Source organism: Ambystoma mexicanum, chromosome 11, assembly GCF_040938575.1.
Source record: "Ambystoma mexicanum isolate Mex_15411 chromosome 11, UKY_AmexF1_1, whole genome shotgun sequence".
Classification (NCBI taxonomy): Eukaryota; Metazoa; Chordata; class Amphibia; order Caudata; family Ambystomatidae; genus Ambystoma; species Ambystoma mexicanum.
In genome coordinates this window covers 1,280,890,646-1,280,908,964 of record NC_090934.1, presented here as the reverse complement: position 1 = coordinate 1,280,908,964, position 18,319 = coordinate 1,280,890,646, and the positions used below count along the sequence as shown (strand labels likewise).

The 18,319-nt window shown below is 42.0% G+C and overlaps 1 protein-coding gene across 1 annotated transcript in view; it reads left to right on the top strand.

The window, feature by feature from the left end:
* THSD4 (thrombospondin type 1 domain containing 4) overlaps nt 1-18,319 on the top strand; it is a 1,773,455-nt gene that overhangs the window by 476,154 nt on the left and 1,278,982 nt on the right. The window contains exon 5 of the mRNA XM_069624755.1: nt 12,764-13,190. Coding sequence (XP_069480856.1) covers nt 12,764-13,190 — 427 coding nt within the window. The remainder of the gene's footprint in view (nt 1-12,763; nt 13,191-18,319) is intronic.

Below are 18,319 nucleotides of genomic sequence, written 5' to 3'. Positions count from 1 at the left end.
AAAGAAATGCAGCACAACCGAATTTGCCAAAGTAACCATTCGGCAAAAGTGTGCTAAACCCATTCTCTTCTTATCTCATCTGATCAGCAAATCTCTCATGGACCTTATAGAAAGGGTGTGTTAGAGTATTTTATACCCTCTGACTGACTCTGTCTTGATGTGCAATTGGTTGGAAACCACTTCTTCCTTCCCCTCGTTTGAAGTCTTTGGCTATTTAGCTTCAAGTCTGGGCCCCCTTTTGCCACAGGGCCACTGTGATATAATGTCCATTTGCCATTTATGATCTTTTTTCATCTGTGACCCTTGGCACGCGTGGTCCTGGAATTCTTCATTTGACTCCCTACTCTGGTGAGGTCCCCTGATGTATCCAGTAGTTGCAGCCTGCGTTTTCCTGCAGGCTTCCATAGACTGATGTATTCCTCTTTCTTGAGATGATGGGGACCACAGACCATATTTACAGTTATGACTTCTCAGTCCTGGGTTTATCTATCACAATTATCATTAGTACAACTCCTTCATCCTCAAGTGACTTTTTAAATCCTTTGAATGGTTTGCAGTATGCATGCTTTCATGTCACGTGGCAAACCCAGCAACACAATACAACACTCTTGCCAGTAAACTGTGTATTCCCTCCTTCTGTACCTCCTTCTCACACAACCTCCATATCTGCACTCTCCCTAGATTGGGTATTGGCATAGTTGACCTAATGCCAACTTGACCTACTCTGATTTGACTGCATCTTTTTGGTAATTAAAAAATAGTTGTGGGGTGGGTTAAGGAAATAGGTTGAGGTGGGGCGGATGTCAGGGGTAGGGTGCAGGGGGTCAACTCCCGCATTAGGGGGGAATGAGTGGGGTCTCCCTCCGCAATAGTAATAAAAAATTTGACCAAATAAATTTGGTCAAATCAGCAGTAGGTCAAGTTTTTTAGGTCAAGCAACCCATATCCCTAGATTGCACGAGACATGACTTTTATAATCCACTGTGAATCTTTTACGACACACCCCTTACTCGTGAGCCATTCGGAATCCAAAACCTAACATACGAGACAAGTTCATACTGTCCTAAATTTAAGTAGGATCAGTGAACCTACAGCCCTTGATGATGCATGGACGATTGCGTTATCAGAAGACTCCATGTCATCAGGGCCACCAACTCCATTCTTGGGCTTTCCGTTTACTTTAGTTTTACTTAAGTCAATTTTTTTCAATTGAAGTGACCCAACGAAGGGTATCAATGGAGACATGAAACCCCTGGACTGGAACACGGTGCCTATGGTGGTCATCTGGTAACCCTAGTGGGAGAGAGTCCTGGGGAGAGGTAGGATCATTGGTGATGTCAAAGATATTGGCGTATATATGACCAAATTCTTGAAAGAAGTAGGGCGCATCTCCCAACTTGCGCCACAAAAAGGAGAAGCCCAATTCCCAAAGGGCATCTGAATGAGCGTGTCTTAGATGCACTCACTCAGATGCCCTTTGCTCCCCTTTTTGTGCTTTTGTTCAGGGTCATATTTGACCCTGCCATGTTTTTTTCTTTAAGTGCGACAGCCACGGTTGTCACACTAGCATTTTTAGCCCTTAAACAGGGATAGAAATTATGTTTTTGTTTTTGATCATTTCACATAGACGTGCACTTAAGGGCCTGCCTCTTTGAAATGTGCTCCCAGACACCAAGTGCAAGCTCCAGACACTCATTTATGCATGGGGGCTGGACAGCGCATTTTTGTGCCACTGTTCAGCCCCTTCTGAAGTATGCAGGTCACCTTTGAGAATAAGGTGACCTGCGCGTTTCAGGAACGAGTGCATATGAAAAAATGAATCCTCTGTGTTTTTTTAATTTGATATGATATGATATTTACAACGCGCTTAATACCCAGAGGTTTCTAACTGCAGATCCGGGGATTGAACCTGTGTTGCTCCGTGTCGTCTTGCTTCCAAGGCGAGCACATTGCCCCTGAACTATCCTCTGGGGAAGCACGATTTTGAGAATCGGGGCCACAGGGTTCAAATGGGCAATTGTGGTAGAGTGTGTTTCTGAAAGAAAAGATGGGAGTGTGAATGCAAAACGAGACACGGAGAACTAAACGGTTGTGATTTGTTTGCATGCGTCTTGTAAAATACATGCTCTGCATCTGTGGCTCACATAACCACTTGCCCCTTCTTGCGACCCACTCAAGCATTGGAAATGTGGTCCTGTTCAGCATGCCGTCATCACATCTCCCTTAATACCTTTGATGTTGGCTTTTGCACTTTTTCAAAGGCCGCATTCTTTGCTCCCTTGGATGCAATTCCTACATTTCGTACTGGATACCACACATGACACCGCCGGGGCTAAACATTAAATTAAACCGGATTGTTTGGCAGATTAGTGCAGGTCAGAATTACTCTGGTTTACATAAAATTAGTCTCCGTGCAGAGTATTTATTTGCGTGCATTCTCTGCGGTCATGAAAGCTTAAGTTGTTCCATACTTCTGGGTCGCACATTGGGGCATGGTTTGTGTTAATCCTACATCTGCCGCCAGTATCGTGTTTGGGCAGATGATATATATTGGTCGTACCTCACTCTTTTATGCAAGGGCAGATGGTTACATGTCTTTACAACGGCGCATTTTATGTAGAATGAGCATATAACGAAAAACATAACGATATTATTATTTTTTTGTTGGGAGGTTTCCCCCTAACAACCTCCGTTTCTCACCCCTAAAAACCCACCCCAACCATTTCCCCGCTATAGTTAACCCTTTACCCCACCTTCACATACATTTTCGTTATGTTTTTCTTTATAAAAGTTTCGTTATATAATCATGTCAGCATAGGATTTTCGGTATAAAGACTGTATGCCAGGGCTGATGTGCCGCCCCCGCCCTACCACTACTCGGGTGGTGAATGGGCTGTGTTGTGACTTGTGTACCTTCCCCTCTCAGGCCCCTCTGATTCAGGTCCATCAAAGGCCACTGCGCCAATCAATCACTTACCGAGGGCACATAATGGGCGAGTCAGATGAAGATTATTCTGCCAAACGGGAGGGTGGTTTAATGATGAGACTCTGGAGATGATGATGGGGTACTCCTGCCGATGCAACGGCAGCGCACCAGATGGACTTTAACGCCCTTCAGTCCTAGCCAGCATAGCAAGTGGTGAAGGACCATGGGAGTTGTGGTCCATAACATCCAGAGGGCCACATAATGACGTCAGAATAAATGGAAGTATAATCCTCTTTTTTGTACATGGGGGGGGGCCTGTCTCGTGAGGGACAATAGCGTGAATACGTGAAAATTGAGTCCAGGCTTCCCCATCCGTCCACACTCCACCAGGGTGGGTGGAAACTACAGTGATTGCTAGAATGGCGGCACCCAGCTCAGGGTGGGCTTTAAGTGTGGATTTCGCAAGGCCATCAGGGCCAGGTGCTCTTGAAGTGCTTAGTTTGTTAACTAACAACAGAATATCTATACGGTCAAAAACTAGCCTGGACAAATCCGTTTTGAGAAGTTGGGGAGGAGTGGAAGAATGCAAAGGGTTTGAGAAAAGAACTGAGAAATGACTGACCCAGGCCTAGTTGCTTACTGCATTTTATAACAAGGAAGAGTGAACATTAGGATGTCCTTCCTTAAGTAATCTCCTAATTTGAGCACTTGATTTGTTAGTTATTACAGCTAACATTCGTGCTCCATCAAGTTGTTTTTATGGAGATTTTATGTTGTTGTTTAATAGCATTTTTGTAATGTGTGCGAAGTCTCGTAGTTTCCTTCTTTATGTCTTCAGGGCTAGCTTCATTGAGATTCTTGATGTTTCTACGTAATTCAGATTTCAACAAGTGAATAGTAGAACTATAAGGATGTTTGTTCTTAAAAATAGGACGGAATCCCTTGATGGATTTTTCAGTAAAATGATGCAAGGTATCTGTACAGGCAAGGCATCTACAATCTTTTTTGTTCCATAGTCATGAAATTAGGATAATCCGCCACTACTTCCACTATGCTTATTTCCTCTCGTCCATTTTCCTGTAGAGACCGAGGCTGATGCAAGCTCTCTTGTATTTCACCTATTGAAAGAAGGGACGTGATGGAGTATGTCGAAAGATTCAACAATTCCTCATTCTCTTCCTCAATGTGATTTGTTGGAGTGGACGGAGATATGGGGAGATTATGCATCTGTATCCCGGCACTCATCTGCATGCTATTTGTTGTGACAAGTGTGAAAGGTCTTGAACAAGGTCTGGCGGCTATAGTTCAAGCCGGAATGGTCAATGCTTCAATGATTGTTTTAAATGTATTATTGCTTGCTCTAGGTATGGAGGGCTGGCTCTTGTTTTTTTGTTTGTTTGTTTGGGATTGGTGTTTCTTTGCAGTTTTTTTGGAGCCAGGGACCGAAATAGATCTAATAATGGTTCTTGATCTATTCCCTCACAAATTTGATTCTTGGTCTATAACAGGTTCAATGAACTCAATTGTGGTAGTTGATGAGGAATTATTCTGAGGCATACACGGATCACTCTGAGATACAACTTCTATTACCTCACAAGTCTGGGAACATACCCAATAGTCAAAAGTGCTTTTTATCCCCAATTGTTATTTCAGATTGATTAGGGGCAGCAATAATATTTGAGTGTTGACTGCCAATATACAATGCTTTCCCACCTGTAATTGATTTGGAAGTCTGTGGTTTCAATTTCCTCATTCTACTAGGCCCCTTTGCAGTTTATCTGGTTCTCCATTTAGCCTGTCATTTTGATTTACAAACACAGTGGGTGCGTGTTCCAGCATCGTTGTGGTTTAAGTATAGAGAGCCATAATGTGTGTACCTCAGTATCGGTAGGAGGTGGAGCTGTGCGCTGCTCCACTGAACAGCAGAACAGCACTCTTCCAGTGCACTCACTTTATACACCATTTAACCTGTAGTCCAACGTCAACTTTGCTGGTCTTCATGGTAAAGTTACACATCACACACAGTCAACAGGGAAAATGGCAAAAGACGGAGGCATACCCATAAGTGTAGTTTTGTTTGGTAGAAACCTGATGTTTCTCTGTTATGTCATTCCTGACGATACTATTCCTAAAGCTCTGGCTTCTTCTATAAGCTACTAGAGGGGCAGGTTTCAAATTGGTGTACACTTTTTTCCAGTTCTTGGCAATCACTGTTTTGATGTTATAGGACAGGTTTGAGAAAGTGTTGACAAATACTGGCCCTGTTTTCTTCCTCGTTCTCAGGGATGCTTTTTCCAGGAGTGCTTAACAGTTATTGTTATAAGCATGTTTGGCTGAGTCTTTCACAAACTGCATAGGATATCCTGTTTCAAGAAGTTTGTTGTTCAATACATAAGCACTCATCTGATAATGTTCTTTCTTACTACTATTGCATTTGAGTCTTAGAAACTGTCCAAACGGTACATTTGATTTAATATGTTTGGCATGGTGACTATAGTAATAATGTAATAACGCATTTCTATAAGTCGCCTTCTATAGGGTTTAATCCATAGCTTCCCCTCCTGATGGAAGACGGTGATGTCTAAGAAATGTATCTCAAAATCACTTATTTCCTTAGTGAATTTCAAAAATACATTCTGTAGGTTAAGCCACACAATGAACCTCTCTGCTTCCTATCTTGTTCCCTTCCAAACAATTAAAATGTCGTCAACGTACCCAAGCCATTGTCTAAGTTGTTCTCTATGGGGATTCTGGTCAGAATATACCATAGTCTTTTCAAACATTTCGACATATAAATTAGCCAGATTAGGGGCCATGGCTGCACCCATAGCAGTCCCTTCCACTTGTTGGAAAAAACGACCCTCAAACTTTTTATTTTTGTCAGAGCAAACTCGGTACACCACAGGATGAAACCATTGCTCACCGGATGGTCATCATTACGACCCCTTAACACCTCTTCAATCACCTGCAGTGTCTCCCTCTGGGGAATCATAGTATATAATGACTGAATGTCCAGACACATCAGAAGGTGGGTACCCGCAGTGAAAATTAAACCTTCAATTTTGTTAATGGCATCAGTGGTATCTCTCAAATGGCTGTTCTTTTGTTGTACGAAAGGCCTTAGATATTAATCAGCATATTTAGACAGGGCTCCAAAATGGAACTCACTCCTGATACAATCCGTCGGCCTAGTGGGTTCAACGGATTCTCATGGATCTTGGACAGAATATAGAATACCGGGATTCTTCCCTTTTCTCACATTAGAAAGTCTGCCTCTTGTTTCCCAATCATATGATATTCCAACGCTCGTGTCACCTTATCCGTAACGGCCTGGACAATTTCTTCTGTGGGATCTTTATTCAATATGACGTAACTTTTCTTATCCGCCAGAAGATTGTTGCACTCTTTGATATAGTCTGTTCGATTCAGAAGAACAGTGGCACCCCCTTTATCAGCCTGTCGTATAATCACCTCATTGCTTCTGGCTAGTTTGAATCTATGTGATTACCGTGCCCATAATGTCGACAAATAAATTGCTGACACCCATTATGGTGCGGCGCAGTGATCAAACAGATCACTGTTCCCTGCTTCCCCGCAACCTCCTCCCCCCCACCCACTCACCTTTTTTCGCTGGCACACCATGAAGTGTGCAGCGGTATCTCCCTGATCCTGCAGTGTCCGTTTTCGCACACTAATGGGGTCTAAACTGGCGTTGCAGGGTCTTTCTTTTCTTTTTTTTATTGTCTCTGCTCCCATCGAATGGAAGGGGGGACACTACTGCAGCCCTGACCCCCACTACACCGACAAAAGGGAGCAGGGGACACCACCACAGCCCCCGCTCCTATTAGTCAGTGTAGTGGGCATCGGCATTTCATTACCGCGCAAATGCACGGTAATGAAATGGTCATAATTTTGGAGACAAAATGTTGGTATTGTTCCACTAGTTTGAGCATATGATCTCTCTTTCAACACTCTCTAACCTAGTAACCTCCTGCATGACCCTTCTCTTAAAAATTATGGTTTCTGGAGAATGGCTATGGGTAGGGGGATTAAAGGTGGAAAGATTACATAATTCACTATGGTTTTGTGTGTCATATATGGGTTGATTCTCATAGAACTAGTTTTGATGTACCTTCTGCATGAACTGTTGAAACTCAGTTCTGAACTCAAAAGGATCATGATTCTTAGTAATAACAAAATATAATCGTTTATTAAGGGTTTTTTCTTCTGCTACCCTCAACTCATAGCTAGACAAGTTTACTACCATTGTTTCTGGCTCCGAGTCCTCATTTGATCATTATTCCAGTTCACTCTGTGGGAACCTCGATCTAAAAGAGGAGTGATCCATCCTTTCAAATCCTGCACGTTCCAAGAATGCTTCTTATTGTGAATATGAGCACAGGGTTGGAACTTCAGTGAAGATGCTTATGATATTCTCTACTGTGTGGGTCAGTGTTTAGGCTTTGATGTTACTAGAACACACAGGACATGGCTGAGCGGCATTTGGGAGAAGTTCTTTCTTCGGTTCTAGGAGTCTTCGTATATCCATTATTTTCCACCCATTGTACCGAATAATGTCACGTGACCACCATTTCAGCGCCTTCCCTTCCCTGTCTTCTAATTGCTCTTCTCATCCTACTCTAATTCCTTTTTCTGGGTATCTCTTCTTCAAGCATTAATGCGGCCTGGGCTTCTGTAAAGATCATCATGATGTCTAGGGATAGAATTTGTTCAACCTCCCAGTTGATCATTATCTCATGCATATAATGGATTTTGGCCAATAGGATCACCCGTGAATATATCATTCGCTATGGCAATGCAATTCAGTAACATTATGTTCCCATAACAGTAAAGTGCTCATTGCCAAAATGCATATTAATCACTCCAAGGAGATTGCCACTCCCACTTTTCTTTACACAAGAGTGACAGTCCTTGAAAGGTATCTTGGACTTCATTTATGACACTCTTACAAATAGAATAGTTATGCTCTCCCCAATAAGGAACCCACCATTATGCACAAGACAAACAAGAGCCAGGAACACCTCCAGCATCACACTTATCACTCAACCCACCTCAGTATGCATGAGTTCCAACAGTCCACAGCAGGCTTATGGTGCCTCATCATCCATTCCCTACCTCCGAGGGATGCCCTTTTGATTGTCTTGATTGGAGTCACCGGAAGCACTTCACAACATTCTTCCAAATTTTAAAGAAGATCTGTCTCTCTCTTTTTCATGTCCCTCTTATTCTCTGTTGCCTGTTTTAAACATAAAGAAAACTTAACATGCCACCTGCCTGTCAAATGTACAAATCAAGAGTAGCGAGGATTGCATTTAATGCCATATGTGCAGCAAAAAGACCCGAAAAAAGCAATTTCTGTGGCACTGTTAAAGCTAAATAATGCATGGGGCTTTCCGTGTCAACCTAATCATGTCACAGAATATGTTATATAATCCAATTTTTGTAAACTTATTTTATACGAACAACGTCTCATTAAAAAAGACGCTATGCCATATTGCTTTTAAATCGACATATTTTTTTTAGCAGTATGAATTTGTGGTTTTATGTAGCACTTGATGCATTTTCCTCCTACTTCTAAGCCCTGTCAGTAAAGTGATATTATTGCTCATGTTTATTTATTTATTGTTTGCTTGTTAAGCTCTTATACAGTAAGAAAATAATGTTTCAAAGCGCCCACAGGGCAGGGAGGGAGGAAGGGTGGGAACAACATTAAAATCACAATATTTAAGAGCAGAGGGGGGGAAGGTAGAAGGGACGAACCTACTATGCCTTGTGAGCATTCAGAACGTGCAAGTGCAGCATGGAAGAGGGAAGAGGGGGTGAGTGCAGGGGAGTCTGAGCTCATGGGTGAACGACAGATGATGTGCTTGCTAGGAATGTTGAGTGCCACACGGACTTGAGCCGCGGGAGGAGTAAGTGAAAACCTCCAGGGCGGAGGGTGTGCAGATGCAAGTGCTGTGGGTAGACGGGAGCTGGGCAGAATTTGTGTGGGAGGTCAGGGCCCGAGGATGCATAAGGGCCCAGGACACCAATCGCAGCAACTCTGGGATTAGCAGAGGAGAGAGGAAGGGAAGGAGGAGGAAAAGAGGAAGGTCTTAAGGAGCATCTGGAATTTGAGAAGATACTGCTCAAGGCACAGAGGGAGGGGGAGGCTATTCCATATGAGGGAGCCCGCTGAGGAAAGTGAAAAACCACCTACTCTTTGAATTTAATCTGTGCAGCAGCTGGGACCAGTGAAGACTTTTTAGTGCAGTATGGGGAGATGCGGTCCATGGGCTTAAGGCCAAGGATAAGTCTTTCTGCCCTATTCTGGATTAGCAAGAGGGGTTGCATAGTGGAAGATGGTATATTCAGGAGGAGGCTATTGCAGTAGTCAAGCCTAGAGAAAACCAGGGCTTAGGTCACATTGAGCCCTTTGAGGGAAAGTGAGAAAAGGTAACATTCCTTTGAGAAGGAAGAGCTAAACGTGGGACTTCTTGGCAAAGTCTTTAGTGTGAGGGAGGAAGGAAAGAGAGGAGTCGAAGATGACTCCAGGATTTCTGGCTTCAGTTGAGGGTGCAGGAGTTTAAAAAAGAGCTGTGTGTCATCTCCGTAACACTGGAAGGTGGAGGAGAAGGAGGCAATGAGGTGTGCAAGGAGAGCAAAGTAGATGTTAAAGAGCCAGGGGGAGAGTAGAGAGCCCTGGGGGACACAACAGGTGGAGTGGGAAGGAGGAGAGGAGCAAGGGCCCAAGATGACTTGGAAAGTTAATTAAACATAGTTAATCAACATAGGAAGAATGAAGGCAAGGAGTCAACCATGCCACAAGACTCAAATTTGCAAAGGGCATGATTTTTCCATGTCAGAGTCAAACATTTAGCTTGCAAGATATCCACCTGGGCATCGATGCATCATTACATGAAATGCTTTATCATGTTCAAATTCACTAACAATGCCCCAAAATAGACAAAGGAACCCATTGAATAGAGTATACTATGACACGTCACTTTCAGTAGCCTTTTATGAATAATTACAATCAAGGAACATAATCATCAAGGAACAACCTTACACCGTAATCCATCTAAACCTGATCCAAAGAAGCCGGGCTGGCTCTGAAACTACCCACACCACTTAGTACAGAACCCTAAGATGGGATGCAAATGTCAAAATAAGGTTCAGATGCTTCATGGTCGATGAACGGGAATTCATTCATTCTTTAATTTTGTCTTTTGTTATAGTGCCTTTCACCATAATTATGATGCCAACATGCTTTTGGTTGCATGCTATCCGAGGGACCGCAGTCCAAATATTTGGGAGAATTTGGGAGGTGCTATTATGTGTGTGTGTGCATTTCAGCCATTAAAGTTATGTGAGGGTAGCCAAGACCCCGCTAGTCACCCATGTCTAGATCAAGTGTCTATGGGCGCAGCAGAGGTATACTATGGACAAAAGGGAGGGTTGTGTTTGAGGGTATAGAGAGCTGCTGTTCACATTTTTGTCATTAAATTACCTTTATTCTCATGCATGGCACTGGTGATGTGCAATAGTGTTTGTGTTATATGTAAGTGCAGGGTATGTGAAGTGAGACTGTGCCCTCCGCTAAACTGTGAATGTGCGGTGTGCAAGAGGAGAAATGGGTTAGCTTTACAAACGACTTCCATCTATTTACAAGGAGCAGTGCTACGTTTCATAGGCGATCTAAGTGCTAGATGAATGCATAATGCACAATACCCTCTCTGAGAGGTTCTTAGTGAGTATAGAGAAGCTAAGGTGGGAATTATACTGATGAAAGATGGTCCCGGCGCAGTGCTACTGAGGTTAGGACAAAGATATCCCATCAACATTGCTCAAGAAAGATGCACCATGTGAGGGGCTCCAAGGAATCTGATTTTGGAGCATCGTTGACATGGTTAGTAATGGCTCCATTAAGTCTTCCAGAGTGAAGACGGGAGTAATCTTAGTTTGTTAGATGAGAGACATGCGTCAAAAAGAAACAGTAGGAACAATCCTGGGCTGGAACATGAGTAGAGATATGGAAAGAGGTGGTGTAAATTGCATGCAGAATAGATGTTTGTGCCATGAAAGCCAAGCGGAGTACCTAACCCAGGCATCGGCATGACCAGAATGTTTGGGGCTGCAACTCCCATGAGTCATCCCCACTCACTATACTGACTTAAACTGACTAAACCTGCAGTCTAAAATATGTAGTAAGTCAAACGTTGAACACCCCAGGTCTTACCGATACCTGAACTGGTGGACATGTGAGTTAACATCAGTCTTTCAACAAATACTTAACTAAAATACCCAAACCTTGGTGACTCTTCCAATATGTGCAGATGTATTAAAGGTGCAGAAACAATCACCCAGATCATTTTCGTTTCGCCTCACTGTTGGACAAAGCATGGAAGTGTTTTCTAAGAGTGATTTTGGGCATCTTTTGGACTGGACTGGTGTAACGGGATTGATTTTCCTTTTGCATCAACCTGGTTTGACGTCAGCAGTAGGTATTTTAAATGTGGATATTTCCTGATCAGCCTGGCCTGAAAATATTACTTTGAATGAGAAAGAAAGCTTTGTTCCTTAAATTTCTCCTGGGCATCATCCCGCTAGGGAGGTTTATGAGACACTGGGGGAAGGCGTTGTCTGCATACCGTCCAGCATGTGCCACCATAACTGAAGATGATGTGCACCTTATGTTGTCATGCCCGCTCTATAAAGACCTGAGGTCCACATGGTTGAGGCCGCTACCAATCTCACAGGCGATTAATACCAGGAGGGAGGCTCTTATTGCCATGAAATTATCCCTGTCCATGACTGCTTTTAACTTGGTTTCTCTGTTTATATTTATGGCATTCAAACAAAGGGAAACCTTGGTTAAAAACTGTTAAAATAATAGTTTTCTTGATGTCTTTTTACAGTAAACCTAGAGTAATACATGGAATAGGAGAGAAAAACAGATGAAATTGTGCCTATGAATTGATATCTGCTTTTGTTGTTTTAATGACTCTTGTAGGATATAATTAATTTTGTTTTTAGCATTTCTCTATATGTGTGTTTGCTCTACTTTTATGGTCTACAACCGAAATTAAGCTGAATTGAATTGAATGGGGTGACATTCAATAATCCTTTGTGCAAGTTTTGGCTGCAGACAATGGGGTGTGTAGCACAATTCCCTCTATATTACAATGCCAGTGTTTAGAGGATATAGCCGTATAGCACATGAGAATGAGGGCAATGCTATTCACAAAAGAGGTTACACTAAGTAGCTTTGACTTACACCTGACTTACTCCGAGTAAATTAGTTGTAGGTCTGGTGTAAGTACGAGTTACTCTGTGTGGCATGTTTTTCAATTTGGACCAATGATTTCCAGTATGAATGTTTGTTAGAACATTAGAAGCATCCACATGTTAGTGACTAGAAGCATGCCTTGATGCAGGAAAGGAATGTAATGAGCGGTTTCAACAATTGCTGCACCACATGTACAAGATTAAGAATTGTACTCATGATAAATAATCCCAATGAATTTTCATTGTATTAATGTGATGGAGTAGAGTTTTAAACACATTTGAGTGGATTTGTAAATTAAACCGTTGTTGCTAATCTGTCTTTATTTATAATCAATTTAAAAATTAACAAACACACTTCCCTACTAAACGGGGTAATTGTGTAAACAAATTTGTAATAACTAGAATGTGTTTGTCTAGTATTTAGGATAAAGACAATTTACAATATTTAAACAAGAATATTTATTTTGATAGATTGTTGGTGAGACTATCAAACTGGAATTAAAACATTTACATTATTTGATTAACATTTTCTTATGAACTTCTCTTTAGAAACCGTACAAGAGGTTCCATCCTTCCAGGAAACTACGGATATGGAAAAACACCCTATATAGTACCATTGCAAACAGACACGGGGCAGGCGCCTCAGAAAAAAAGGAAACCACGTCAGTCAGGAAGGCGTGGTTACCAGAGGAATTCTGGTCTCAGGAACCCTTACAGACAACAGACTCATACTTCGTCGCAACATAACCGAGGTCAGCAAAGCCGAGTTCAGTCCTCAGTGTCGTCTGCATTCCAACCAGCCTCGTCCCCATCTCAGGCCTTTCCTCATTCCCAAGGCATCTTTCCTGGTGGTGACTCATCCAGCCATCACTCTACATCACACCAGTTAGTCCAAGATAATCCTCCTCCTCAACCTGGATCTACATCAATCGTGTGTGTTGGTGCCTACAAACGACACAAACTTTGCAACACAAATGTGAGTTTCATTATATTGTCACTTTGTTGGTTACATTATTCCTTCATCTCTGCCATGAAGTAAACCAAATGTGAAATAAAATTTCCATATGAATTACATGAATGCATTTTCCATTGGCAGGAAAGACAATAGACTATTAAAGTTGGATTCTACAAATTACCGTAAATCAAGAATACTAAGAACGTGATTCTTTTTTTGTCATATGCATAGCCTTACGTCAGTGCTTTACAACTAATTTCTTAACATATACTTCCTGCAAATCCCTTGTTGATAGCCCCAAATCAATGCATGTTCAAGTGCCAGGAAATGAAGCCTCCAATCAGTAGCTACAAGACCACCAAATATCTGGCTATTAAAAGACATTGCAAGATCCTGCTAAGGATCAAAGGTCTGTTCATATGTGCCTTTTGCTCCTAACACCCTGCAGCTCAACAATGGCCTGAGTAGCACCCGACACCCAACCCTCAGATCATAGTTGCTCACTCTTCAGAGCAATCCCTGTGCTTATAACACTAACACAAAGAAGCAAGGCCATCGGTTTCCATGGAACGCTCATTTCAGAATCTTTTTCCTGACCTGTTACTTCAACCCACCCAGTACCTGTTGTCTGGGGTATCTAGTAACCTGTATTCCACTGCCTGCTCTCCCTATCGGGTACCAATAAACGGCTGAAAAATGGAGTGATCTATATATAAATCTCATGAAATACATAAAAGTATACTAGGCTGAAGACAATAGGCGCTGAAATTTGAAAAATGGACTTGGTCGGATATTGCATTTACAGATGACGTCGAAAAATATTTACACGCAATTAATGTTGCATGAATGGGTCCAGATGGACTCCGCATTCAGCTATGATTGCTGAACGTTTTATTTGGAGAGAGGCATAAATTATTCCTCCAAATATGTGGGAGCGACCAAGAGTAGCAATGTGGCGTCGTGGGGTTCGCCCCCTGAAACATTTTTTAGAAATAATAGGTTAAATGGTGCATTTTATAACAGACTTTATTGAAAAATTGGGTAAAAAGCCTCACAGTTTGCAATTCCCCATAGATGTAAGTCAAGAATTGCACACAGGAGCATTTTCCAATGCATTTTCATGATTCCTTTTCCCACAATATATAAATATATGTGTGACATTCTTCATTCAATATTAGCGTCCGGCAAGAGGTAGGCAGCCAATCAGGAGGCAAGGAACACCCAAGCCTTTAACTCGGGCTCTGGGCTGCTACACCCGATCCGGCACGCCGGATTCGGTCTTACTGCTTAAATAGTGCACCTTCAATGAATCAATGAACTTCATGAGCACCTTGTCTATTCAACACTGAACACAGGTATTTTATAGCATTATTGATTGTTCTACAGGTGTTCCTTTTTAGTAATGTAATTAGGAACCCTGCCCTGAGGTTGTATAACAGCGTGCAAAAAAAAAAGAAAGAAATTGTATGAGATTGCCCAAAGATTTATTGTTACAAGGACAGAGAGGACTGCGGTAGTGTCTACCCGATGGCTCTGCACTGTGGGACTCGGTACGCAATTAGCTCTTATAGTAAATAACACACTTCTCTTGTGTGGGTTCGAGAACCAGTGACCATAGTTAAGTTTTGCCTCATTGCCACAGTAAGCAAAGAAATGGCAAACTGAGCCCTTCCTTTTCTCTATTCTAAGGGGATGGGACCTTCTCTTTTCCACGTGTCTCAGTCGGACGAGAGTTGGATCCTTTTCGATTCTATTTAATGTAGAACTCAATAAATTGGAAAAACCGAGGGAATCAAATTGCTTCTTTAGTTGGTTTAGTCAGGGAATTCTTACCCTGAGGCAGTCAACAGGATAAAGGCACCTGTTGACTTAGCCTGGGACCAGACAAATGCAAGCATTTTAAAAGAAGTGCCCACAGAGTAAATTCAAAAGACTGAATAAACAGCGGATAGCTGCAGTTGGTATTGTGGACATAATGGCTGAATATTCAAGGGAACAGGTGTTCACCAATGTTTTCACAGTAACACTGCTTTCTGAAAATGACTTTTTCATTGCACAGCTTTGGGTATGCGGGTCCCCACTTGTAACATTTCCATTACATTTACAATTACAATTTTTTATTTTTTATTTTTCAATAATCCTTTGCCAAATTCCTTTTTTAAATAGAGGTTTTAGGACTCATTTCGTATTTTTGCTTCCTTTATTTCAGTTCATTATTACTCGTTACTTTACTTTTTATTTCAATTAGCTTTTTTAACCTCCTTATTTTTACATCTTCGTTTTACCATGGGGTATTTTTCATGGGATATTTTAACACTGAGCCGATATTTTCACGCAAACAAGTCATAGCTGTAAGCCATTTCCTCTGTCCATACACTGATCTCCATAACGAGTCCCAACCTACAAACTCATCATGAAAGACCCCAGTGGCAAGACGAACAATGGCTGCTTCAAAAACCGTCTGACAACAGAGACAACGAGCCTGACAAAGCAGCTCATCCAAAATACATTTCAGGAATCAGGCAGATCAAAATTGGCATATGGCTACTCAATATACTCAAATACATTATTTCCAATAATGACCTAGCATTCCACTCAACAGTCCCTCGTTGTTTTGTTATCCCTGAGTAATCGGGCAGATCAACCTGGCTCTTAGAAACATTATGACCACACATCCAATGTATTTTCATCTATAACTCCACCTAATGTATGATGTATCTTATGTAACTAACGTCTGAAACTCATATAAACTTACCTGTAACTTATGTAAGCAACTTCGGTAACCAACCCTCTTGAGCAAAAAGCGCCTAGATGCCTCCGGGCTATGCGCGCTCTACAAATGACAAATAAATAAATATAATTAAAAAACAATTCGTAATAGGTCATTAAATCCATAACGTCTTGGTTGTCTAACACCCGATCAGTGGCTTTTATACACGTGCATACTGTTTGCATATAATGTAGGCCATTTTTAGGAATGTACAGCCAAAGTTAAATAGTTATCACCTGACATAAGCAGATGCATATAGCGTGGTGTCATGTGAACAAAGCTTTTTTATTTCGGAAATTGGAATTATGGTCTTTAAATATATAGCACTATGTGTATAACAAAATAAAGTGAGTTCATGTTTCCCTACGGCCTGGACATGAGGGACAACCCTGGTTATGTTTGTCCTTGTCAATCCTGCTCCTTGTCACTGTTTTGATGGGCAAAAGTTGCCATCATAAGCGACTTATTAGGAATCGCTTATGTATAGTGACCACTATTATAGTATATTAGTACACGGCATGCAAAAGAAAAGAAAAACACTGACCTGTGATTGGCTGGATTCCGAGCCTTACTGCATGGTAATCCTGATCATGCAACGGCATGCACTCACTTCCATCTCCGACAGCATTTTCGTTCTGGAATGGCCGTCATGGAAAGAGAGAAGGGACTATGTATAGTACCTTCTCCCTTTTCGATGGTGTCCATTTGTTTGTTAACTTATTTTAAAGTTACTTCAAGGGCCCCATGGCAAGGGAGAAGGGACTACATGTTACGCTTGGGCCTGTAACTATGGGCCCTGTGGGCATTACCTTATGCGGTAATGGCCCGCCGCTCAGGGCTTATTGCCATAGTGAACACCATCAAAGACATAATTCCATTATAGATGGATTCCAAAACGTGCAATATTAGTATTAATTGTTAGTTGGTTAGTTCTACACTCTCTTTTAGGTTGACCAGTTTATTTTATAGTTGTGCTTTTGAAATCTTGGGCAAGACTTTACGAATGCAGCGTCCTTAAGCCAATGGCCCGCATTGACAGACACCTAATTCTTCTTTATGTGAGCAGGTCATGGCATTTTCATGGCCCGCTCAAGGGGCATCACATATAGAAATGATGCCTCAAAGAAATGAGGCATTGGGGGTTTATTGCCACCCACAGGAGGATATTGGTAGGAGTACGAGTCAAATGTGATTTGTAGCTTCACAAATCAAGTACATTCATAAAACTATACTAGCACAGTGACATGATAAAACATTAATTGATGACTACAATATAAAACATGATTAAATACAATCAATCAGAAGTTAAAATGGTCCGCTCAAAATTGGAGTTACGGCAAAAGAAACAGGGGCGCAATGTGATAGGGTCTGTCAGTTCCGAGAACATTTATTTTTGACCAGTTGAAGTGTAGTAGTCAATTCAAACCTGCAAATCACTGCTCTGTCTTATGCTGGTACAATATTTATCTTATAATGTTGCATTGGATGTGTTTTCATGTAGGTATTAATGTCCCCAACACTGCATATAACATGTCTGCTGTTTGTTTATCAATATGAGGCCCTATTATCCCGAACCACCGCCAAGGCCATTCATAGAGGTGTGCATCACTGCCTATCCAGTGACATCATGCAGAGTAAAGACCTTACACAATCTTTATTTATAACATACTTTATTTTTGAGCTCTTTCAAGAAAGAACCATTTCATACACTCCCAAGAAGGCATCTGTAGGATTAGTTCACGAGAATTAGAACTCAATTGGCAGCAAAGGCATGCCCCATCACATACCCTCCTCACCATATTCAAGTTCCTAGGAGAAGCATCAGGTTTTCCAAAGCCACGTCCACCCTGAACTATTCAACCTCCTCAACTCTTTGTTGGACAAAGAGCCAAATTAGCACCACTAATATCAGGGGTGATGTCCTTGAAGGTGCTTACAGTGGCAAGCCATGATCCTTTTTCTCCTAGAAGAACGTATTTTTGAGACTGTGGATTGCTGGGATCTCACAAAGCCACCTCTGGAATAGAATGTTCCCTCTCCTGGTTCATCTCCTTCTTCTCTGAGCAGCTGAGTATAGCTCAGAGGCCCGACCCAGAAGGAGGTAACTAGGGGTTCTAAAAGCATGAGCAGACCTATAGAAGACTTATGCATTTGGATTAGCAGAGCAACACGTTGTGGAGAGTTGGTGGTGCAGAAGGAGTTGAAGGTGCAGCAGGCTGTGGAGGTACAGAGAGATATGAAGGTGCAAGAGGAGGTGGAGGTCCCAAGAGAGCTGAAGGTGCCAAGAAAGCGGAAGGCGCGTGAGGAAGTGGAGGTGCCAAGAAAGCTGAAGGTGCAGGAGGAGGTGGAGGTACAGAGAGATATGAAGGTGCAGGAGCAG